The sequence below is a fragment of the Chiloscyllium plagiosum genome, unplaced genomic scaffold (genome assembly GCF_037043375.1).
Source record: "Chiloscyllium plagiosum isolate Xiang-an unplaced genomic scaffold, Cpla_swu_hap1 HiC_scaffold_4, whole genome shotgun sequence".
Classification (NCBI taxonomy): Eukaryota; Metazoa; Chordata; class Chondrichthyes; order Orectolobiformes; family Hemiscylliidae; genus Chiloscyllium; species Chiloscyllium plagiosum.
Window position 1 is genome coordinate 145,768,250 of NW_028270142.1, and position 26,761 is coordinate 145,795,010.

General features: G+C 40.1%; 1 protein-coding gene across 2 annotated transcripts in view; it reads right to left on the minus strand.

Annotated features, from left to right (window-relative positions):
• The window catches only part of lama3 (laminin, alpha 3), a 376,808-nt gene that overhangs the window by 260,361 nt on the left and 89,686 nt on the right, over positions 1-26,761 (minus strand). For both annotated transcript variants that reach the window (XM_043687604.2, XM_087986754.1), the window contains exons 4-11: positions 20,374-20,492; positions 18,569-18,739; positions 18,321-18,418; positions 13,745-13,860; positions 7,891-8,009; positions 7,108-7,198; positions 2,153-2,284; positions 448-510 (exon numbers count right to left, since the gene is read on the minus strand). In XM_043687604.2, coding sequence (XP_043543539.2) covers positions 448-510; positions 2,153-2,284; positions 7,108-7,198; positions 7,891-8,009; positions 13,745-13,860; positions 18,321-18,418; positions 18,569-18,739; positions 20,374-20,492 — 909 coding nt within the window. The remainder of the gene's footprint in view (positions 1-447; positions 511-2,152; positions 2,285-7,107; positions 7,199-7,890; positions 8,010-13,744; positions 13,861-18,320; positions 18,419-18,568; positions 18,740-20,373; positions 20,493-26,761) is intronic.

Here is a 26,761-nt window from a genome sequence, read left to right on the forward strand (position 1 = left end):
ATCAAAAAGTGTGGTGCTGGAAAAGTACAGCCGGTCAGGCAGCATGCAAAGAGCATTCATCATTCCTGCTGAAGAGCTTATTCTCAAAACATCGACTCTCCTGCTCTTCGGATGCTGCCTGACCAGCTGTGCTTTTCTAGCACCACACTTTTTGAAAACAACCTTGACTTCTATTTTCCAACTAAGGTGACAATTCAGCCCATTATATCTTCAAAACAGTGTAATTTATAGTAGAAAGGAGTTAGCAGAAATTAATAAAGATCATTTTCATCATTTATGTTCTAAATTACTGACTCATATTCTGGTGTGATTCCCAGCATCCCTAATGCAGAATGTAGAAGTGTATTTCCAGCTACTTCCACATTAAAAAGCCTGCTGTGTCATGGTATAAATCAAAACTACAATTAATCTTTGGTTCTATGCTCAATGATAATTGCAAATGCTTACTTTGGAAATCTCCAGCTGATGGGACTACAGTTACTGGACTGGCTGTGGAATAAACTGGAACATCTAGAACAAAAGACACTCTTAGTTAAAAATGTCAAATCTGCATCACATGCAAATGAATTCTCTCACAGATGAATTAAGAGATATAGTTCCAAGGAAGAATTTTTTCTTTCCAAGTTTGGTCCCTTATTCCTCCCCTGTCTGACTGTGCTGATATATGCTGGAGTATTGTCTGGCCTTTCAAGTCTGCTCCACCTTTAATAGAATCATTGAATCCTTACAGTGTAGACAGAGGCCATTTGGCCCATCGAGTCTACACCAACTATCCGAAGGGCATCCTAACCAACTATGATCTAATTGAATGGTGATCAAGGTGAGTGGCCTACTCTTGCTCTTATGGTCTAAACTGCTTAAGCTTTTACTAGAACATATATTTGTATTTGTAGCCCCACATCAAAGGTAGAAAATCTCTTCATAATCATTTTAAGCTGTCATTCAAATCCATGAATTTACAGACCCAGCATCCCCTCACTGGGATAATGACTGGTTGTGGAATCAGTCAAGCAGCATAAATCGTTATGTCCATGAACAGTGGAATACCAAACACAGATTTTCTTTCAATTGCAGGCAAACCTTTTTCAAAGATTTAACAGACTCAGGGATTGAAATGACTTGTGTGGTTTGATAATTCCACAGAAAATACAGTACTAATTTATGAAACATGTTCAGGCTGGTTGTAATATTTTAAAAGTAGAATGGTTCTCTTTCAGAGGAAAGAATTCATAAATTTAGAAATCCTGTTGTTGGACTACACATGGGACATTGTGAACATTTTCAGCTTCGGTTATTACAAAGAGGACGCAAATGCTGGGAAAATGCATTTTAAAAAAATCAGAAGAGTGATCCCAACACCAAGACAGTACAAACTCATGGGAAAGACTGGACTGGCAGCCACTCTTCTTTCTAGAAAATAGAAAGTTAATGGGTGGTCTATTCAGAGACCTTTAAAATTACTAAAGGATTCAACAGGGGGTTGTCCAAAACCAATGGTCAGAACTTAAGATATTCTCCAATAAATTCAAAAGGAAATTCAGGAGAAACTTATTTACTTAGAAAAGTGGTGAGAATTTAAAACTCTTACCAGGCCATTAGTAGGCCATTTAAGGAGAAGCTTGATAAAAACATGAGGGCATATGGATTGGAAGGAGAGGTAGATAGGCTGGAATGAGTTGGGTAGAAGGAAGCTCCTGTGGGTCAAGACCACTTAGGCTGAATGATCTATGTCTTTGCTGTATATTTTAAGTAACTCTGGACTAATCTGAAACATGAATGGGTGTATGAAGTTTGCACTTGTGAGACTCCCAGTAATGGCCAACTGGCCCCATCCAGATATGGTGCCTGGCCAGCTAGTGGGCCTCTGAATTGGAGGACACTTGAGGCTGTCACAGTACTACAAGTATAGTGGTCTGTCCAAAATTCAGAGTCCATAATATAAGGAGCACAATGTACCCTGTACTTAAATCAGGTATCAGACCATGATGTCTAGATTACGATCTAAAACTCTCCAGCTGAAATAAAAAATATTATTTTGCTTATGTTATTATTTTGCTTACATTTTTACTTGCTTGGAACTGAGCAAAAGAGTACTTAAATCTGCAAACAAGGTGAATAATTAAAACCACAAGGATGAAAGTGTTCTACATACAACCACACTGAGGGAAGCTGTAATATCCACGAGAACATCTGTCACAGTGTTGACCACTGTACTGCGGTTTGCAGCGACACAGACCTGTTGTTCCATCACATCCATCTGCAAATTCAGGGTTACACCTGCAGGCTGAAAATAATACAATCGCATTTTCAGGTTTTATTCCCAAATCAAACTTACAATTCTTAAAGTGTTCAAATCTTTCAGAATATGCTGAGAATCCTCAGCAGATTGGGCAGCATCAGTGGAGTTAGAAACAGAAACAACAGTTAACCAGTCTGATGAAAGATCATCAACGTCTCCAAGATCTTTTTTGTGAATCCTCTATAGCATTGACCCTTTTTCTGTAACCTCCTGCAGATCTTCCAAGTTTGAGATCTTTGCACTCCTGGTGCACTTCATGCACTTTGGGGCGGCATGGTAGCACATCATTAGCACTACTGCCTCACAGTGCTAGGGATCCAGGTTCAATTTCACCCTCAGCCAACTGCATGTGTAAAGTTTGCACATTCTCCACATGTCTCTCTGGTTTTCCTCTGGAGACTCTGGTTCCTACATATAGTCCACAGAGTCATAGAGATGTACAGCATGGAAACAGACCCTTTGGTCCAACTTATCCATGCCAACCAGATATCTCAACCCAATCTAGTTCCACCTGCCAGCACCCGGCTCATATCCCTCCAAACCCTTCCGATTCATTTAGCCATCTAGATGCCTTTTAAATGTTGCAATCATACTACCTCCACCACTTCCTCTGGCAGCTCATTCCATATACGTACCACCCTCTGTGTGAAAATGTTGCCCCTTAGGTCTCTTTTATGTCTTTTCCCTCTCACCCTAAACCTATGCCCTCTAGTTCCAGACTCCCTCACCCCAGGGAAGAGATTTTGTCTATTTATCCTATCCATTACCCTCATGATTTTATAAACCTCTATAATGTCACCCCTCAGCCTCCAACGCTCCAGGGAAAACAGCCCCAGCCTATTCATCCTCTCCCTATCTCAAGCCTTCGAAACTCGGTAACATGCTTATAAATCTTTTCTGATCCCTTTCAAGTTTCACAACATCCTTCTGATAGGAAGAAGACCAGAATTGTAGATGTGCAGGTTAGGTGGATTGTCTGTGCTAAATTGCTCACAGTGCCTAGGGATATGTGGGTTAACCATGGGTAATATGGGGTTACAGGGATAAGGTAGTGGGGTGAGTCTGGGTGGAATTCTCTTCAGAGGATTGGTGTTGACCCGATGGGCCAAATGGACTGCTTCTCCACTATAGGGATTCTATGGTATCCTAACCTTCTGTGTATCATGAATATTTATCACTCCATTAGTGGTGCCCAATGCAATAAGTGCATTCAGCTGCCTGAAACTTCCTCTCTAAATCTTCCCTGCCTTTCTCTCCTCATTTACCATACTTAAAAAAATGCTTCTTTGACTAATATTTTGGTTGCTTATCTGATTATTTCCTTACGTGTTTGGTGGCCAAATTCTATTTGATAGTCATTCATTTTTACTTGGGATACTTTACCTTGATAAAGACACCATATAAATGAAAAATGTTACTTTTTATACAATTTATTGAAGGTCTATAACATATTTTCATTGTTATTTGGGGACTTGAATTTGAAAGTGGAGGTTACTGCATTTTTTAACCCATTTTATATTGTCACTCCATGTTCTTCCTGCCAAATTCTCACCTCACATTTCTTAGAATCACGGAATTCCTACAGTGTAGAAAGAGGTCATTCTGATAATTGAATCTGCACCGATCCTTCAAAGAGCATCCTACCCAAATGCAGCCTTCCACCACCTCCGTCCTATCCCCATAACCCTGCATTTACTCTGTCCTTGTGATCCTATAACTTTGCCTTTCAAGTATAATTTCCAATTCTGTTTGAAAGTTTGTGTGAACCTGTTTCATAGCAGTCTAGTCCAGATCATAACAATTTCTCTAATGTTACAAACAAGTGAATATTGTTTGCTAAGTCGATGAGCCAAGTTCTGGAAAATGAGATTTGAATAATTAGGCGTTTGTTTTTGACTGATGCAGATTAGATGGGCCAAAGGGTCTTTTTCAGTACACCACTATGACTCTATGATATTTATCTTCCACACTGATCTTGAAGAATGCAATCGTGAGGCTGGGAAGACATATACTGACTGCCTGAGCTTTACTCTTTGCAGTCATTGTAATTAGGAGAAAGTGAGGTCTGCAGATGCTGGAGATCAAAGTTGAAACTTTATTGCTGGAACAGCACAGCAGGTCAGGCAGCATCCAGGGAACAGGAGATTCGACGTTTCGGGCACAGGCATTCCTGAGGAAGGGCCTGTGCCCGAAACGTCGAATCTCCTGTTCCCTGGATGCTGCCTGACCTGCTGTGCTGTTCCAGCAATAAAGTTTCAACAGTCATTGTAATTACCCAGTTTAAAACCTTATCACTCGCTTCCAGCCATTATTCTAATTGCCACAAACAGGCAACCAGATTATTTAGCTCAAGACACTAATTATAGATTGTGTGCTAGTGTTGCATGGTAATAAATCATGGGATTGAAATATAATTTCAATGGTATTTTCCCAAATGAGGATTTGCCAAAATTTAACTGCTCCGTTGTATGGTTATGCTAAGCTGGTTAAAGTTGTAGGTATTAGGAGTGCCTTAAAGGAAGCCAGAGAGGCTGAGAGGTTTAAGGAGTGACTAAGAGTTTAGGACACAGACAACTGAAAGCGTGGATTTCAATGGTGGAATTTTACCCAGTATAATAATGAGGGAGTGCTAATCTGCACCTTAATGCTGCCTTCTCATCTTAATGTTTAACTCCTTTTCAAAATAAAACTTTCAAAATGGGAGAGTTCAGGAACCAGGAAATTATAAGCCATTTAGCTTGACATCTGTCATGAAGAAGGTATTAGAATCAATCACTGAAGAGATTGTAGCTGGACACCAAGAAAAACTCAAGGTAATCAGGAAGAGTTTTGTGATACTTTGCTATACCCGCATTCTAACTTCCAATGGCTCATACATTAAAACACCTAAATCACTCTGCACCTTGGAGTTTTTAATTCTCCAATTAAAAAAATACTCTGCTTTTTTTAATCTTCCAGCCAAAGTGAACAAGTTTACACTTCCCATGTTATACTCCAACTGCCAGATTTTTGTCCAATCATTTTATCCATATCAATCTGCATTATTGTTAAGTTATACTCACAGCATAGTTTCTTGCCTATCTTTGTGCACTCTGCAAATGTAGCCACCATGCCATCATTCCCATCACCTAAGATATTGATATGGGGCTGAAGCTATCTTGCTGTAAAAAATCTATTACTCTATACAGCACAGGCCCTGCGAGTCTTCGCTTTGTCTCGTCAATTAAAGTCCTATTTACGCTACTGTCAGTTTTCAGGGAGAGTTTCTTCACACAGAGGGTGGTGAAATTTTGGAATTTATTTACGCCAAGAGGGCTGTAGAAGCTCAAACATTGAGCACATTCAAGACAGAAATCAATAGATTTCTAGAGGCCTTTTCTGGAGTACTGTGTCCAGTTTTGGTCTCCCTGTTAGAGGAAGGATATTATTAAGTTAGAGAGGGTTCAGAAGAGATTTACCAGGATGTTGCCAGGAATGGAGAGTTTGAGTTATAAGGAGAGGCTGGATAGGCTGAGCCTTTTCTCACTGGAATGTAGGAGGTTGGGAGGTGAGGTTTATACAAGGTTACAGTGGTTTATAAAATAATGAGAGAAAGTGAATGGCACATGTCTTTCCCTCGGTGGGGTTTTAAAGACTAGGGGGTCATATTTTAAGGTGAGAAGAGAAATATTTTAAAAGGACATGAGGAGTAACTTTTTTATACAGAGAATGATTTGTGTGTGGAGTGATCTTCAAGAGGAAGTGGTGGATGCAGGTCTAGTTACAATACTTAGAAGACATTTAGATAAGTACATGATTAGGAAAAGTTTGGAGGAATATATGCCAAATACAGGCAGGTAGGACTATTTTTATTTGGGATTATGGTTGGCATGAATTGGTTGGACTGAAGAGTCTGTTTCCTTGCAGTATGACTCTAGAGATTAATAACATAAAGGGATATGAAGATAATGCATTGAGGTAGAAGAGTAGTCTTGGTCCAATTGAATGGTGGAGCAGGCTCACTTGGTTGAATGACTTGCTCCTGCTTCTATGTCCCTATGACATCTTGAAGTCAGAAATTTTGCTTTAAGATCCAAAAGTTTATTTCTCTCTTTTAGGTAGCCATAAAGAAGGGAGTAAAATAATATAAATTTAAAATCTTCCATACTGGAATTCTATTTTCATTACAATCCTTTGACAAAAATTAGAAAAATAAAAGCAAAAACAATATTTTTGCATTCTAAAATGTTATGCATAAGAAAATGTTATTTATCAGAGGAAATGCTGATTTCATGCTCTAACTGATTTTACTGGTGACAGAAACTAAGGGCTGAAGAACTGATGTTCCACCCAATTCCATCAAGAGCTAAGGGGGCAGAGTGCTTGTGTATATTTAAGGCTGAGATGGATAGATTATTGATCAGTTGGGGAATCAAGGGTTACGGAGAAAACGTACGAAAGTGAATGTGAGGAATTTCGAATCAACAATAATTCTACTGAATGATGGAGCAGACTAAAGGAATGGGCTACTTCTGTTTGTATTTCTCATGGTCTTACGGATTCCATGGGATTCCTGCTCTGCCAGATAGGTTAAAATTACTCTCAGAATCACAGAATTGTTACAACACAGGAAAAAGTCTATTACTTCATCATGTCTGCACTGGCTTTCTGAATGAGTATTTCATTTAGTTTTCCGTGGTGCGTTCTGTCTACTGCTGTCATACCTCAACATTCTTCCTTTTCAAATAACAGTCTAAAATGATTCCATGAAGGCTTTTACAATAATCATTTCACTGGTGGAAAAAGAAAATAACCCAAGAAAAACATACGTAAACAGCCATCCACTGCCTCTTTTGGAACGCCAGATGGTCGATAGTAAAATGGAGCACATCGTTCACAGTTTATTCCCGCTGTGTTGTGCTATGGAGAAATTTAGAGATACATGACTCATTAAATCTTCTGCTGCCACTGATACTGCTTAGTTTGAGATGATAAATTATCATGTGAACAATTGAGGTTTACTTTATGAAATCAGACTCAATCTCTAATGTTGACTTTCCAACTGGACAACTAAGGCTTATGATTTCAAAAAATTAGCAAAAGGTTTATTTTCATGAGCTCAGAGCCATCAAATGAAATTAAAGTGTTAACAGCACTATTGATGCTTGTTTAAATCTGGTTAAAGATGTTATCAATTTAAAGTTGCTGCACAAGATGGACTGTAAACAGCTAAATTCAATCACCATGTCACAATGACAGTGACTCCAACACAGAAATTGCTGTGTCTATTTACGGAGTCATTAAAAACGTCTTGTGTTTGTCTGCTCAAGTTAATGGGGCACTGCTGTTAAGAAATATTTGACACATTTCTGCTGCCGAAGCAAGCCTTTAAAAGATATTTTGTTGTCTTTTTCCTAGAAGATCAAATTAATAAAGATGTTGAAAACATTTGTAACATTTCAACATTAAGGCAAGTTACAACAATTAGTTTAACAAGTACTGGAAACATCTGTGATGGGACAGCAACACATGGCATATGCTTCTCAACTATGACATTCCTGGCTATCTTTTAATGGAACAAATTGTCCTGACTTGAATAGCTTGCCTCATACCTGGCAGTTCAAGCAAACACCTCCACCTTCATAATGCCCGTAGCTGTTCATGCTTACTCTGCGCCGGCTGACTTCAGCATCATAATAACAATCTGTGGCATGCCCATGGCAATTACACGCTGTAAAATGATCAAGAAACTGTTAACTCAATGTCCATTTTAACAATACTGGCAAAAATAAATGATGATAACTTGGAGAATGATGTCCTTGTAATGGGCATGCTGACATTTGTAATGCTAAGTGCCTGGAAAGGCAATATCTCATCATTGGTCACTTACTTTGTTGGTTCAACATCACTGGATACTTGGTAACACAAAACCTTTTCGGATATAGATTAGATTAGTTGATTACATTCCCTACAGTGTGGAAACAGGCTTTTTGGCCCAACTAGTCCACACTGACCCTCCGAAGAGTAACTCACCCAGACCCATACCCCCTGACTAATGCACCTAACACTATGAGCAATTTAGCATGGCCAATTCACCTAACCTGCACATCTTTGGACTGTGGAAGGAAACCGGAGCACCCGGAGGAAACCCACGCAGACATAAGGAGAATGTGCAAACTCTACACAGACAGTCACCCGAGGCTGGAATCGAACCCAAGTCCCTGGCGGTGTGAGGCAGCAGTGCTAACCACTGAGTAAGAATGATCCAGAAATTAATATCAAAATCATCTTTGTCTCCCTCATATATTACTAGTCCGAAAGCCAACAACTTCAGGGCATTTTTATTCCTTTTTGAGACATGAGCATCACTGGTAAGGACAACGCTTACTGCTTATCCCTGATTGCTCTGTATAAGGTGGTGGAATTGAGCTGCCTTCTTGAACCATCACTGTCCAAGGAGTCCCAAGATAATGAAATAATTTATCTTTATCTATCTTCAACATTTTTTCAGCTGTTTGGGTTTTGTATCCTAAGGTGGCATCCCAAATACATGCAGTAATAAAGATGAGGTAGACAGATTTTCAAAATATTGAGGAGTTAAGGGCTATGGTGAGATGGAAAGAAAGGGAACTGAATTCTGCAGCAGATCAGCTGATCATACGGAATGATGAAGCAGGCCTGATGGGCTGAATGACCTACTTCTGTCCCTAATTCTCAACTTCTTATCAAATCAAGCAACAAATTATAATTCGAGGAGAAAGTGAGGATTGCAGATGCTGGAGATCAGAGCTGAAAATGTGTTGCTGGAAGAGCGCAGCAGGTCAGGCAGCATCCAAGGAGCAGCAGAATCGACGTTTCAGGCATAAGCCTTCCTGAAGAAGGGCTTATGCCAGAAACGTCGATTCTCCTGTTCTTTGGATGCTGCCTGACCTGCTACGCTTTTCCAGCAACACATTTTCAACAAATTATAATTACATTGTACTTAAAAATAGTAAAACATTCTTAGAAACGGTATCAATGCTCAACAGTGAACCACCTAAGGGCATATTAGGATGAAAATACAATCACCAATGGAGTGATTAAAATTAGAGATGTACAACAAATTAGAATTATTTGGAGTGCAGATATTCAAGAGCATAATATGACAATATTGAGATAGGAAGAGAGCAAGATCATGGAGGGATAAGGATACAAGGATAAGAATTTTAAAATCAAAGTGCTATTGTACCAAAAGCCAGACTCTAAACCAGACCACAGGGATGATGCGTGACCAGACTTGATGTGTAATAGGATAGCAACAGTAGAAATTTCAAGAACCTGAAGTTTATGAAATGTAAAAGATGGGCTGTTGGGTGGGAAGCAATGGAATAATCAAGTCTGGAAATATTCAGTTATTGTGCATATTGAACACACACATTCAAGAGGAAATTAAATAGGTACATCAGAGGGAAAGGAAGAGACTAAATGAGAGGAGGCTTGTGTAGTGCATTACCCTGGCACAGATCATTTGGGTCAAATGGTCTGTTTCTTTGCTATAAATTGGATGCCAGTCTATTTAATCCATTGTCCACTTGCATCTTACGATTCTTTGAAAATAATAGTGAATTAAGACTTTCTGGGCAGCTGTCAACAAAGATCTGTATACTATTATTGGAATGAGTTGTTGGAAGTACATTATGAGTCAATGTCAATGACAGTAAAAGCACTTTTTTTCTAATATGAATACCAGAGATTAGAATTAGAAATGCACCTCAGCATGGCCAGTACCTGAAACAGAAAGATATTTTAATATTTTGGGTGAGACCATTCATAGAAACTAGTAGCAGGAATAGACCAATCAGCCCTTTGAGCCTGCTCCGCCATTGAATATGATCATGCTGATTATTCAACTCAGTGCCTTCCTTCCATATTTCTCCCTTATGCTTTGATTCCATTAAGCCCCAAGTGTTACATCCAACACCTTCTTGAAATCGTACACTGTTTCAGTATTGATTGCTTTCTGTGGCACACCACTCTCCAGGCGAAAAGATTTCTCCTCATCTCAGTCCTAAATGGCCTCTCCCATATCCTTACACTGTGGCCCATGGTTCTAGACTCCCTGGTCATCAGGAACATCCTTTGTGCATCTACCCTTTCTAGTCCTGTTAGAAATTTATAGGTTTCTATGAGATTCTTCCTCACTTTTCTGAATTTCAGTGAATATAATCCTAACTGATTCAGTTTCTTCTTATATGTGAGTCCTGCCATTCCAGAAATCATTATAGTAAATCTGTGCTGCACTCCCTCCAGAGCCAAAACATATTTTCTCCGATAAAGAGACCAATCTGCACATAACACACCAGGTGTAGTCTCACCATAGCCTTGTATAATTGAAGCAAGACATTGCTACCCATGACTCAAATGCATAATTACTCAAAATTCTCTTTCTTACCCTGTTTGAAATTCTGCTGCCAGGTAATAGGCATACATTTGAACTTTGCTGCCTCTTTTGTAGATCATATTAAGCCCTGTTTCCCTATTATCACTATTCATACTGTCTGATATTTACTTATTGCTGTGGTTCTGTTCGCCGAGCTGGAAGTTTTTGTTGCAAACGTTTCGTCCCCTGTCTAGGTGACATCCTCAGTGATTGGGAGCCTCCTGTGAAGCGTTTCTGTGGTGTTTCCTCCGACACCTAGACAGGGGACGAAACGTTTGCAACAAAAACTTCCAGCTCAGCGAACAGAACCACAGCAACAAGCACCCGAGCTACAAATCTTCTCACAAACTTTGATATTTACTTATGGTTGAACAATGTCCTAAGTTTAACAGTCTCTTTCTTGAATGCACATCACAATAATGTCTCACCCTAAACTGTACTTGAAACCTCCTCCAAGTGTAAATCCTTCAAGATGTCTATGCTCCTTCTTCCTCTTCAGTATCTTCAATTTTAGTCACTTCACCATCAGTTGCTATACTTTGAGCTCCACAGGTTCTGGAATTCTATCCCTAAATCTCTCTGCCTACAACTCTTAATTAAACTGTATCTCTTAGACTAAGGTCTTGACTTAATATCTCCTTATAAAGATATAGGAACAGCATTAGGTCAGTCAGACTGTTGAGTCTGCTCAGCTTTTCAATTCTATTATTACTGATCATCTACTCCAGTGCCTTTTTCTTTCAATATCTTTATAACGCTTTACATCATTGGTCATTTAGAAATGTGTTAATTTTTATTTTAAGTATAGTCAGTGATTGAGTTTTCTCAGCTCCGTGGGGTACAGAATTCCAAAGATTCACAACCTTCTGAGGCAAGAAAGTCTCCATTTCTCAGCCTATGTGGCTCAGTCCTGTGTGTCCCCTGATTCTAGACACCAAAACTGAGGGAAAAGTTTTATCCATATCCATCCTGTCTATCCTTTTATTACAAAACAAAGAACTGCAGATGCTGAAGAAGATTGAAAACAAAAACAGAAATTGCTGGCGAAACTCAATGTGTCTGGCAGCATCTGTGTGAAAGAGAAACAAGTTTAATGTTTTGAGTCCAGTGAATCTTCTTAGAACTTTATTTTATGCTGTATCTTAGCTTCAAATCCTGTCTGATAATGATCCTATGAAGTAATTTGAGATACTTTACACTTCGCACACCACTTTATAAATGTTGAATTGTGGCAGAGACTTTTCAGCTTTGAAGGGGAAAAGTCCTTGCTGTGTATAAACTGCATTAAATTAACAGGACAGCAATTCCCAGGAAAGAAGCTTACAAAATGTGAAGCAAGCTACTGGAGAATGAGACAGGCCAGTTGTCTCTTCTATTTTCTCATGCTTTCTTTGTGGGAACTATCGTTAATGTTTGGGATGTTACAAATAATGTCACATCAAATTGTTAGCTTCTTTTGATTGAAGTTCATGGGTTCACCATCTATTTTTCACTTGGTCAAGGCAAGTCTAATCTTAGAATTACAGGTCTGGAATGTAGCAAAATAAACAATAAAAAAGGAGGAAACTTTCTCTTTATGAGCTGTTGGCAGACATCCAGCTTTCTCTCTGCCAGAAAGTAGCTGTGGAACATCACTGTTTAATCCCCACTGCACTGTTCCATGTGAAGGCTGAGGCACTGTGTTTTACAGTGATTTTACAAGCATACCAAACAGCAACTTCTAAACAGAGTTCTAATAAAAAAAACAACCAGGCTGGAGGTTATACTGTCAGAGCTTGTTAGACTAAAAAGATTAAATTAGAAGGATTGTTACATGGACAACATTTTTATTCTCTCAAGTACAACAGATTAAGGGGTGATTTAATTGAAGTGTTTAAGATAATTAAATAATTTAAAAAAATAGATAGAGAAACTATTTCCTCTGGTTTTGCGGTGTCAAGAACAATGGAGCATTGTTCCTCAAGCTTGCACTGACCTTCATTGCAACATTGCAACAGACCTAGGTCAGAAAAAAGAGTGAGCAAACATTAGGAATGGACGAGAATGTCATGGAGGGAACAGTCCCTGCAAAATGCTGACAATGAAGGGGAGGGAAAGATGTATTTGGTCATGGCATCCTCCTGGAGGTGGAGGGACTACAGGAGAATGTTGTATGACTACTCAGTAATCTGCAGAGATGCACTTGGACGTAGCACATTAGCCTGGCACGATTTGAATGTAGGAATGTCAGGACTGATGGAACAGCAGTCTGTTGAACCAAGTAAAAAAGCTCATCTGGAAACAGAGAATTAATACTTCTGGAAAACAACTGATTGATTGACTCCCAGTCTGTGGGTGTAATGATATAGAAGTCGTTGGACTTCAGAAATGGAGTGGTGTCTTTTTCTCTTCAGTATAGAGCATCTAAAGCCTGAAGACAGTCAGTTTATTTTCCCTCACTAGTTGCTGTAAGTGTGCTCTTGATGAATAGGTCAGAGGCTTTGTAAATTGTGAAGTAGGTGATCTGTTCCTCATTAAGTAATTGTAAGTACCTGGAGAAGACAATTTAAGTTCAGCAAGTCCTGGTAAGCCAAAAAGATTCACTGAATAAACTCTGTGGATAGGGACTATTGAACTGCCTTCTCAGTTTTTCCCTCCACTCATAACACCAATTCTTTATTTTGTGTGTCTGTCTGTATGCGTCTGTTGGGGCAGATATATAAAGGAATAAAGTTTTAACTAGTAGAGTTTTATAGCCATGGTTTATAAGTATCTTCCTGCAGGTGGGACCTATTTATTTGTCATAAGCAGTAATCCTTCTTAAGTACAGAAACCTAGTCCATGCTTTCTGTCAACCTGCATCTAAAACAACAGATAAATTGGAAAGTTGTGTATACTTTGATAATATTTTTACTTTTGTGAAGACTCTGAATTTCCAGCACACTACCTCAGTGAGGTGTCATCATTATGACTTGGCAGAGTTCATCATGTCTGTTAAAACAATCTGCTCCCTGAGGGCAAAAACGTTCCTTAGTCTGTGTTTAGATAAAATAGGTATGAATACTCACGTTCACATTCATTTGCAGATGAAGTAGTGGCTGGTTGCCATTGTTTCTGACTATATCCAGGGCAACACCGGTCACATGATATTCCACATGTGTTATGCTGGCACTCACACTGCAACCTGAACATTATAACCTTTGTTAATAACACACAGTCAGAGACAACCAATGTAAATGGATTGAATTAGAGCCAATAAATTTTGACAAATAACATCTTAGTCAGTAACTATATAAACATCCTTTCACAATTATCAAATAATGGCTAAGGTAGCTCTGAAAAAACCAGCAACAGAGATAATGAGGATGTAACTTTTGCAATGGATGATTGTGAATGGCAATAAACAGCCTGAAAGAGCAGTGGAAACAAAATCCTTTTTCTCATTCATCTACAGGTTATGGGCATTGCTGACTAGGCCAGTATTTATTGACCATTTTTATTTACCCAGAGGGCAGTTAAAAGTTAATGACATTGTTGTAGATCTGAAGTCACAGGTAGGCCAGACCAGATAAGGACAGCAGATTTCCTTTTTGAAGGACATGAGTGAACCAGATGGGTTTTTAATGACAATTGACAGTGGTCAACATTACACTAGCCTCTTAATTCTAGATTTTTTGAAAAATTGAATTCCACCTCCATCATCTGCCATTGTGGGATTTGAAACCATTCCCTCAGAAAATTAGCCTGGGATTTCTAATCCAGTTATATTAATACTATACCTTCTCAATGATTACTTGAAACAAAATATATACTGGAAGAGGGAAAATTGTCAGAGCTATATCAAGAATAACTGGATAGCTTTGTCAAAGGAGTAGCACAAGAATGACTGGGCAGGCACAATGGCTCAGTGGTTAGCACAGCTGACTCACAGCACTAGAGATCTGGGTTCAATTCCACCCTTGGGTGACTGTGTGGAGCTTGAATATTTGCCCCATGTCTGTGTGGGGCCCCTCTGGGTGCTCTGACTGCCTCCCACAGTTCAAAGATGTGCAGGTTAGGAGAGCTAGCCATGGGAAATGCAGGATTACAAGGAATAAGGTTTGGGGGGATGGGTCTGGGTGAGATGCTCTTCAGAGAGTTGGTGTGGACTTGATGGGCCAAATGTCCTACTTTCATACTGTAGGGATTATATGAAATGGCCTCCTTTAGTGTTTTATTATATTTTATAATTAACTTGCTCAAAATGTTATGACACTGGGGCAGGTGATACTTGAACTTCTGGCTCAGAGGTAGGGACACTACCACAGCACCAAAAGCCCCTCATTTTGGTTTAGCATTATGTGGCACAACTGTGATGTCCCAGATGACAATTTTCATTAATTAACTACAATTTTATACCTGTAATTTGATCTGAAAAATACTTTGATACATTAAACTTCCCTTTGCTCACCATTTTTAAATATTCTTTAAAGTATCATCTCCATAAATAAATAAACTCTTCATGAATATAACTCTAAACATCTAGTCTCTTCTAAGACTCAAAAAGGACCAAATGTTCCTTCTTGTTTGACACTGTTAACACTTATTCTTCATTTTGATGGAACACTCTCCATTTGCCTGGATGAGCAAAGTGCCAATGATGCTCAAGAAACAAAGCAGCCCTTTTGATCAGAAGCCATCTCCAACTTCAACTTCCATTCTTCCTATCACTGATGCACAGTAGCATTTTTGTGTACAATGTACAAAATACACTGCAGTATCTTACCATGACTCCCCCAACAGCACTTTCCGAACCCATGATTTCTACCAACAAGTAGGACAAGGGCAGGCGATACATGCGAAGACCACCACCTGCAAATTCCCCTCCAAGACACTCTCCATACTGACTTGGAAATATATTTCAATTCCTTCAGTGTTGCTAGGTCAAAATCCTAGAACTCTCTCCTAAACAGCATTGTGGGTCTCCCATAGCACATGAACCACAGGTGTTCAAGAATGCAGCTCATCACCACCTTCCCAAGGGCAACTAGGGATTAGCAATAAATGCTGGTCCAGACACCCACATCCCATGAATAAACAAAAATGAATGAACACGAAAATAGTAAATACAAACTATTCTTTGAATTGACATTATTTGACACTTTGCTTAACAATTTCTCAAACTAAGGAAGCTTGTCAGTTATTTTACATTTAAAACCCAAATTCTGAAACCTAAAAATTATATTGAAATGAGTATGAAATTACATACTCATGGCTGTATATGTTGCTGATACAATGCTATAACAATGATGCATGGTATCCCTCTGGTGTTTTTTCATTCAGCAAACGGCCTTTATTGTTACTGGACTTGAATGAGTGCAGTGAAAGGTTTGTAATGTTGCCTCTCAGCATCGTCATCTTAGGTACAGGGTACCTAGGTACAGATACATTAAGTGTTGTCGCAGAATTGAAATAGCTTTTAAAAAAGGCAATCATGGGAATACAGAGTAAAAAGTCCACAATGAAGATAAAAAGTATTTTTAAAGTACTCAAGTTATAGTCCTTTTTCACTGAGTCCATACCTGCTGGGCTTCAGAACATGAGGCCTCACTGCCTGCACGCGCTGGCCTCTGTCCAGGACTCGTACTCCTAACTCAGCCCACGCTCGCTCTGTTCCAGTCGCCAACCACTTCTAGGACTAGGCCCATGTTCACTCTGCTCCCATTCTGGCTCCAGCCACGACTCACTTCTGGGACTCAGCCTATGCTGCTCTGCAGCCACTCCAGCTGTGACTCAACTTGTCTCCCATGCCAGGCATGTCTTGGACTCTGTTCTCTCTTCCCTCCAGGTAGGATACTTAAAGAAGGTGGAAGTTGGCAGGCGGGGAATGAAAAACCACAGCAAGAGAAAAAAAAAGGAAATGGAGCTGGCAAACAGAGGAGCTCCGGCTGGAGCATCTTACTCTGCCACCATCGTAACCGTGCTCACTCATGAGGTAGGGGTGTTGCTGCTATTCTGCATTTACTGCCTGTCCCTAGTTGCCCCCTTGAGAAGGTGGTGGTGAGCTACCTTCTTGAACTGCTGCAGTCCACGTGCTGTTGGTAGACCCGCACTGCCCTTACAGAGGGAATTCCAGGATTTTGATCCAGGAATGCTAATGCTAAAGCAATATGTTTCCAAGTCAGAACGGTGAGTGGCTTGGAGAGGAATGTGAAGGGGGTGGTGTTTCCATGTATCTACTGCCCTTGTCCTTCTAGATGGAAGTGGTTGTGGGCTTGGAAGGTGCTGTCACCGAGAAAATGAAAGATGCCTCATCGCTGTTTGATTTGAAATAAGACTCTTTTTCTACTCGCTTGAGTTTGGAGGACTTTTAAAGATCACAGTGGAACATCAAATGTTTTACAGAGCTTCACAGGATGGATTGTGAGAAGATTTTCTCCTGCATAGATAATCTAAAATGAAGTATCATACCTTCAGAATAAAGGGCCAGCCATTGAGGTTTCATCTGAGAATTTATTTTAAAAGTTGGGACTCCTAAAATTCCTTACACAGTCAACTGCTCCATTTATTCCAAAACTCAGAACATAATGTCTAATTTTATTTGAGTTTCTGCAAGAAGATAGCACTGGTTGAACAGTCTTGAATGTACTAAGATATATACTAGCAATCATTTCAAGTTTATCAGTTAGACTTGCAATGTGGCTTGATAAAACATATTTAAAGCTCCATGTGTTCAAATGCAGAAATCTATCCTGTTCAGGAATAAAGCAACATTCTAGGCATTGTGCCTTTTTTGAATTACTTGTAATCAAAACTGAGAGGGACACTAGCTCCCTGACAATGCCTTGACAAACCAAAGTCAACATGCCAATCCATCAGCACTCTAATCTGAGGCAGCATAAATTGTTGCTCCCTTTGATATTTGGCATTCTTCTATCAGTCCTGACGAGTACAAAATGAAAAGCCTTAACATCACGTCACTTATTTCAGTGACACACAGGTTCTGCGCTACTGAATGATTAATATCTCATGATGTGGCTTGGTGTCACATTCTACATTATAATGTTCTTGTAAACATGCCTTGGCACATTTTATTACATTAAAAAGTAGTATCTAAATATATGAAGTAGAGCTCCATAGTCTGGATCTGTAAGGACTATATTCAGGAACTTTAAAACAATAGAAAGTTATAAAATTCTAAGAGAACTAGAAAGGCTCCTAGTTCCTATATTTCTACAAAACTTTTGCTCTTTTCAAATCCCTCCATGGGCTAGCTCTCCCAACTTCCCTAATATTTGTAACTATCTCTGGCTCAAAAGTCCTCTAAGGTCTCTGCACTTCTTCACTTCTGGTCTTTTGAAAGTACTTGAATTTGTCCTTTGGTGTCCCTACTCTCAGCTGGCTGGTCACAAGCTTTGGAATTCCCTGCTCTAGAACTCTGCATCTCTCTCTCTCTCCTCCTTTAACACTCTCCTTAAAAACATTTCTTTTATCTTGCTTTGGGCCACTTATGCTAATATCTTATTATGTGATTTTTTTTAACAAACAACCTGAAATGAATTTATGAATGGTATTTTCTATGCAGATAAATGTTTAATGCTCAACATTTCCACTATCATCATAGTTGAAAATTTTCAAGTTACAGGTTGAAATTAAATAACTTACTGGAATGGGTTTTCTGGATTCTTTGCACGACAACTGTCAGCATGTCCATTGCAGACACATCGGCCTCCAACACTGATGTCCTTGATGCTATAGTAATACTAAGGAAACAAACAAAATGAATGACTAAACATTACCTCCATTCATTTCACTTTCCAGAAAGACTTACAGGAAAACTTCTGCCCTTATAGGATGCAAGATCCTATAATCTCAAACCAAAGTTTTGCCTCTGTAGTCAGCACTGCACCTACCCTTCGAGTGACTGTGGGATCCTTTTGAGTCTTGGAAATTAGATGACCCAATAAAGTGTTGGTCCTAAGAAATCGTAGTCGGATGTTTGTAGCCTTTGTGAATTCTCTTAAGACAGGAGAATCATTGAAGTTTGTGGATCCTGGACGACCATTCACCAAAGATATAACAATCTAGGGACAATATTATCATTAGATGATGGTACAAGTTTACCATGTATATCAAGCAGAAGTTATTTCTAATGCACTAAGCAGAATCAGAGAACATTCAGCCCATCATACCCATTTGAAGAGGTATCGATTAATCCCAATTCCTGTGCTCTTTTCTAGAGTGATAGTCATAGTGTCATAGACATGTGCAGCACAGAAACAGACACTTCGGTTCAACTCATCCATGCTGACCAGATATCCTAACCTATTCTAGTCCCATTTGCCGGCATTTGCTCCATATCCCTCCAAACCCTTCGTACTCACATACCCATCCAGGTGCCTTTTAAATGTTGCAATTGTACCATGTAGAGGAGCTGGTGTTGGACTGAGGTGGACAAAGTTAAAAATCACACAACACCAGGTTATAGTCCAACAGGTTTATTTGGAAGCGCTAGATTTCGGAGCACTGCTCTTTCATCAGGTGGTTGTGGAGTGTAAGATCATAAGACACAGAATTTAGAGCAAAATATTACAGTGTCATGCAACTGAAATGATATATTGAACAAACCTGGATTGTTGCTAAGTCTTACATCTTTTAGAATGGGTTACAGGTTTCGGTTCATTAATATGTAAATCCCAGACCTCCTTTTAAATCACCTCCTTGAGATAACTTAAGGTTTTATAACAAAAGGTGACATCTCAGCTCAAACAATGCATTAAATGTATGAGGTCAGAGGCTGTCTATATCCCAATCTTGAGTCAGACTGTTCTATTTCCAAAGTGGAATTTATATTTATCCATTTATCCAAATTAAGCTCTATCTACCAAACCTCAGCCTATTGGCCCACTTGATCAAGATCCCTTTGTAATCTTAGATAATCTTCTTCAATGTCTACCACACCATCAGTTTTGGTATCATCCACAAACTTATTAATCATGCTTCCTAAATTCATGTCCAAATCATTTTTATAAATGACAAGCATCAGTGGACCCAGTAACAATCCCTACAGATCACCACTGGTCACAGGTCTCCAGTCCAATAAACAACCCTCCCTCATCACTCTCTGTCCCCTACAGCCAAGCAAATTTTGTATCCAATTGACAAGTTGTCCCTGAAACCAATGTGATCTAACTTTACCTATCAGTCTATCATGCAGAATCTTATCAAAGGCTTTACTAAAGTCCATGTAGTAAATGTCTGTCTCTTGCCCTGATCTATCATTTGGGACACTTCTCCTTTCTAAATATTTATCCAATTCCTTTTGAAAGTCATTACTGCTTGGACATACTCTGCCTTTTCAGGCAGTGTCCAGTTCACAATAATTTGTTCAATTAAAAAGAAATTTTCCGCAATTTTCCCTTTGGCTCTTTTGCTTCATTATCTTAAATCTGTATCTGTTTAAGAAACAGTTTTTCCTTCTTTACTCAAATCAAGTCATAAATATGAAAACTCTATTAATTTCCCTTTGCATCAATAGTTAGTTGAAAGAATTGGTTTCAGTAATTTTCATCCAGGTATATGATTTATTTGTTTGTTACAACAGCTGAATGCAGAGAACTCTCACCAACTAGGGGTCTGTAAAAGGAAAATTTACTTTCAGCATCTATTAGTAACCTCACCAATGAACAGTGCTTCTTGATTTTAGCCCATCTCTTACCTCCCCATTCTCAAGGGGTAAAATCCGGGAATATTCTGTAGTGCAGATAACATCATCATCTCTTGTAATCCTCTCACGGGCTCGTGTTCTAAATAAATCTTCACAATCGCGTTTGGAATCTGGAGTGTAAATTGAACAAAACCACACCTTGGTAAAACTCTTAACTTTCATTTACAAATAATTTGATGTCTGTCACTATGTCTCTCATTCCAAACAGCAATTGGGAGGTCTACTTGTCTGACACTCAAGTTAAAACTTTCTAGATTCCTGATTAAGATTTTGCCAAGAATATTAGTCCTATGCTGCAAATCTTTACCACAACAAAGCTGAAGTTCACCTTGGCAAGGTAGAGTCCATTTGGAGAAATGACAGAAGGTCCCAGTACATCCAAACATACAAACTAGGAAGGGAAGTAGGCCACTCAGCATTTCGAGCCTGCCCACCATTCAAAAGGGAATGATGGCTGATCTGACGACTCCACATTCCTGCTTATCCCCTAATGACTTTACAAACTAAGCAAACATCTTTCTCTCTATGTATTAAAAATATTCAAAGACTCTGCTTCCACCAATGTTTGGGAAGAGAGTTCCAGAGACTCACAGTACACTGAGAAATAAACTCCTTTCCATTTCCCACTTTACAACTACATCTCATAGAATGAATCCCTACATGCAGAAAGAGGTCATTCAGCCCATCAAGTGTGCACTGATCATGTGAAGAGCATCCTACCCTATTCACTATAACCCCACATTTACATTGGCTAATCCACCGAGCCTACACATCTCTGGACACTAACAGTCAATTTAGCGTGGCCAATCCACCTAATTTGCATTTTTCAACTGAGAGAGGACACCCATGCAGACACAGGGAGAACATATCTACCCCACACAGTCAATTGCCTGAGGGATGGAATCAAACCCAGATCCCTGCTGCTGTAAGGTAGCAGTGCTAACCATTGAGCTACGGTGGAACAAGCAATTAGCACCAGTTATGTGCTTACTAGGAATCCTATTTTTTAAAAAAACTCCAATATCACATTGATCCTTCTATAATCTATTTTTTAAAAAAACAAGTCCAGGGATTTCCAAAAGATTTGAAGTAAACCAATTTTTCACAATCCTTCAAAAGTTAGATCCTGCAAACAATACTAAATATGAAGTGTGTTCATTACAAAGTGTTCATTCACACAAAGGACTGCAGCGATTTGTTAGACCTCTAACAGGAGGGGTAAGTTGGTTATCAAGCCCCGCTACTCCACAAGCTGTAACAAAAGTGTAAATATTTTCTTTAATCATCAAAATGACCAATATGTTTCTGTTTTTGACTATACAGACAATTCCCAGACTGAGAACAGGTTATCTCAGGTCAATTTGTATGCAAATCGCAACAATGTAGGACAATATAAGGCAGCCTTTTGCATGCATTAGAAATGTTAGTATGCCAGACCTTTAAAATTACACTCCTGCATTGGATCATGTTCATAAGTACACAAGCTCATAGGTTGGACATTTGTAAATCAATGATCCAGAATAAAAAGAACAGCCACCAGGATTTCCTAATTAACTCAAAAATGATGTGATTATTAGAAACAATATTCTTACAATAACAAGTAAAACAATTTAACGGCTAAGCTAATACACAGAAAGAAAATATATTTTTTTAATGCCAGAGATACACAAATGACAAGACAAAACTGCTCTGCAGAGATGATTTAGGCTTAAATAATGTAAAGGAAAATCATAGTGGGCCAAGAATCCAAACGCAGAGTAAAAATGGGAAAACTTCCCATAGTCCATAGAGTCATAGAGACGTACAGCATGGAAACAGACCCTTCGGTCCAGCTAATTTCATGTCAAAGACATTGAAATGTTGACAGCCATAGAATTGTTGAGAATTTCAAATGAGATGAACTCACAAAAGGCATTGAATTATTCAATCAGCCATGATCATATTGAATGGTGGAACAGACCAGATATCTGAGTGGCCTTCTCCTGTTCCTGTGTTCCAAAATTGTCCAAATACTTACATCTCTTCCTGCTTTCTTCACGTAGTTAATTTTAAGCATTATGTATTCCCAACAGATTCAACAAAGCAGTTCACCATCATCGTCTCAAGGATAATTAGGGATGGACAATAAATGTTGGCCCAGCCAGCGATACTCACGTCCCATGCCAAAATCTTTTTTAAAATACTTTAAGCTGAAGTCGCCAACTGAACTTCTGCATCTTCAATTTGACCTCACTGAGAAAGTTTTTAGTTACTTCCCAGACTAAAGTCACCCACTTTCCTGGAAATAATATCAAATCTTTCTACCCAGCTCCTTTGTAACAGCTGAGACTTTTAAGCTCAAGCCTGAGCTTTACTCACAATTCCCATGCAGTGACTGAAGATTAGAATGAACCCTGATCTCTAATAACTAGATTTTGTAGGTACACAGGTGGGCACAACTCTTGGCAATGCTTTCCCTCTGTTTTCTGAACTTATACCCACATGAAGCCAAGTGTTTTCACCTTCAATCACAAAGAATTTCTGGAAAAACCCCATAGATTCCCTTAATTCGATCCAAGGTTCCATTCTGAAAGGTCTGATGAATACTTAAATTAATTAACTTTTAAATTCAAAATCAAACCGGGTTTTGTGAAACTAATTCACCTCTAACAAAGGCAGGACAATGCTGCTCAGGCATCCTATCACTAGTTTTGAAGCGAAATGAGCCCATTTGCCATTTTGTAGTTCTCTTTCTCTGTCCCTTCTAGTCTGACTTTATTAAACAGACACAGTTTATGCTTTAAACTGTCAACATTTGAGGTGTTCTGATAATTTCTAAAGACCAATGTTTTAATTGCCTTACCTTTAAAAATTTAGTCCTCCCAAAATTGAGAATGACCTGTAAAATATTGGCTAGGAGAAAGTGAGGACTGCAGATGCTGGAGATCAGAGCTGAAAATGTGTTGCTGGAAAAGCGCAGCAGATCAGGCAGCATCCAAGGAGCAGGAGAATCGACGTTTCGGGCATGAGCCCTTCTTCAGGAATGAGGAAAGTGTGCCAAGCAGGCTAAGATAAAAGGTGCTCTTCCTCGCGCCTCATCTTCCGCCTAGGAACCGTCCAACCACAAGGGATGAACTCAGATTTCTCCGGTTTCCTCATTTCCCCTCCCCCCACCTTGTCTCAGTCCCAACCCTCGAACTCAGCACCACCTTCCTAACCTGCAATCTTCTTCCTGACCTCTCCGTCCCCACACCCACCCCGGCCTATCACCCTCACCTTATCACCCTCACCTTAACCTCCTTCCACCTATTGCATTTCCAACGCCCCTCCCCCAAGTCCCTCCTCTCTATCTTTTATCTTAGCCTGCTTGGCACACTTTCCTCATTCCTGAAGAAGGGCTCATGCCCGAAACGTCGATTCTCCTGCTCCTTGGATGCTGCCTGACCTGCTGCACTTTTCCAGCAATACATTTTCAGCTGTAAAATATTGGCCCAAATCTTCCGATTAGCATCTGAACTGTTGAGTCCAACTCTGATCAGAAAAAAACATGCCTATTTGCCTAGTTACAGTGAAAAAGGCCAGAATTCTTGATCTACGATGCAAAGGAATTCCTCAGCACTACAAACCAAGCAGAGAGCACAAACAGAATTAGTGCAGAAGACAAAGCTTCATAATATGGCACTTGTTGCTATAAGATAAGTTTAATGACCAGTGTAAATATAGTAAATGGGTGATGGATGAATCACTGAATGGTATGGTGGCGGGGCAGGTGGCTTGGTGAGGAAACTGAGTAAGTGGCTAAAGTGGCAGTTGGGTCAACTGCTCGGAGGGTCAAGTGCCAGGCTGATAGTGAGGTAGACTGGTTCAAAGCTAAAAACCACACAACATCTTTTAGAATGATCATGTTAGTTTTGGTTCGATTAGATTCCCTACAGTGTGGAAACAAACCCTTCAGCCCAACAAGTACACATCAACCCTCTGAAGAGTAACCCATCCTGACCCTTTTCCCTCTGACTAATATACCTAACACTGTGGGCAATTTAGCATGACCAATTCACCTGGCCTGCACATCTTTAGACTATGGGAGGAAACTGGAGCACACAGAGGAACCCCACGCAGACACGTGGGAGAATGTGAAAACTCCACACAATCAACCAAGGCTGGAATAGAACTTAGGTCCCTGGCGCTGTGAGGCAGCAGTGCTAACCACAGAGCCACCATGCTGCCTCATATGGTTCCTTCCTATGTAAATCCCAGAAATTTTAAAAAGTTACATTCACAAGATCACTTTTAACAATAGGTGCCATCTCAACTCAGATAATGCATTGGAGGTGTGAAGTTAAGGTCTGAGTCCCAATGTTAGGTCAGACTGATTCTATTTTTAAAGTGGGATTTACAGAATTTTACACAGATCTATGCAGTTTTTGAGCAAAATAAAATGCAATTCTGTAAGTACAAATTCACCCCACAGAAGAGTGTGTGTGTGTGTCTGTGTCTGTGTCTGTGTGTGTGTGTGTGTGTGTGTATCTGTCTGTGTGTGTGTGTCTGTGTGTGTGTGTGTGTCTGTGTCTGTGTGTGTGTCTGTGTGTGTGTCTGTGTCTGTGTCTGTGTCTGTGTGTGTCTGTGTGTGTGTGTGTCTGTGTGTGTGTGTTTGTGTGTATCTGTGTGTGTGTGAGTGTGTGTGAGTGTGTCTGTGTGTGTGTGTCTGTGTGTGTGTGTGTCTGTGTGTGTGTGTGTGTGTCTGTGTGTGTGTGTGTGTGTGTGTGTGTGTGTGTGTGTGTGTCAAGGCCATTCCCATGGGTACTGAACTTGGCTATGAGCCTTTGCTCCGCCACTTTGTGTTGTTGCCTTGGAGGATGGTCACCCGAAGGTCTGAGGCTGAATGTGCCGAACTGCTGAAGTGTTCCCCGACTGGGAGGGAATACTCCTGGCTAGTGGTTCAGGTTGGGAGACAGCTGATGAGAATAGTCAGAGGTTTGAGGGCATGTTGTTGGGGGGATCAGTGAGAGTGACCAGTTGTCAATGAACAAGGTCTTCTGCCTGCCAACATCTGTACGATCGGCTCCTATGTAGCTGAATAGTTTGTGAATGTGACTCTTTGAGCAGAAGCCATAGAACTTCCACAAAGGAAGCTGCTGTCCTTTCCTCTGCAGCAAAAAAAACCTCACACCCGAGAAAGTCAGTTTATTTCCCCTCTTCAGTTACTGTAAACTGTGTCTTCTAACCAGTACGTCAGAGACCTTACAAGTATGAACCAGTCACTCTGTTTTCAACATGCTGCTCGTATGAGTTGTATCAATAGACATGAGATCTAGCAACTCAAGACCAGACATATGTGAGGCATTTAGTTTCATTAGACACCAGAGTGGCGGAAAGGGAGTGAATCTAGAATGGGGGAATGGGCAATGGGGGGTGGGGGGGTGTTTCCGGAGTGGAAGTAATGGAGAGCAGGCACTGAGCAGTGCCATGGGGAGGGACTCAGAGAGGAGAAAGAAGAGACTGGGGAAAGGGGAGACTGGGAAAAGAGACAGTAGGTCTGGAGCAGGAAATCTTGGGAGTGAGGGAATGGGCTAGAGGCTGGAGAGAGGAAAGGTGACTGGAAGGCAAATTGGGTTCAAAACCGGAGGGTTGGGTGGGGGTATGTATTGAGTGGGGGAGGGAGAAGCCAGGTCGAGGGGAGAAAGAGTCTGCGAGTCAAGAGCGGGAAGGGGTGAGCATGTCTGGTGCGGGGTCAGGGGTATTACATCCTGGAGAGTTTAAGAGCAATGATAGGCCATTGTCTAGGGGGCAGTGTGAGGTAAGCATGGCATCAATTGAATAGCTACTCAGGAGTTTGACTCTGTATTTAATAATACAACTTCACCTGACAAAGAAGCAGCATTCCAAAAGCTTGAGATTTCAAATAAACCTATTGGACTGTAACCTGGTGAGTTCTGACTTTGTCCACCCCTGTGCAACAATAGCACCTGCACATCACAACTTTTGCTGAATAACTTACTTAATCAAATTTAAATGGATACTCTTGAAGGGTTCCATGTGGAGAGGAATTGATCATGGAATTTTCAATTTCCCTTGCAATTGGAATCATCCAACATGGAAACTGACCCTTCAGTCCAACCCGTCCATGCTGACCAGATATCCTAAACTGATCTAGTCCCATTTGCCAACATTTGACCCATATCCCTCTAAACCCATCCAGATGGCTTCTAAATATTGAACAAAAAACAATGAATAATACAGCACAGGAACAGGACCTTCAGCTCTCCAAGCCGGCACTGATACATGTTTTGATTATACTTGTACCAGCCTCCACCATTTCCTCTGGCAACTCATTCCATACACATACTGCCCTCCTCATGAAAAAGTTGCCCCTCAGGTCCCTTTAACATCTTGCACCTCT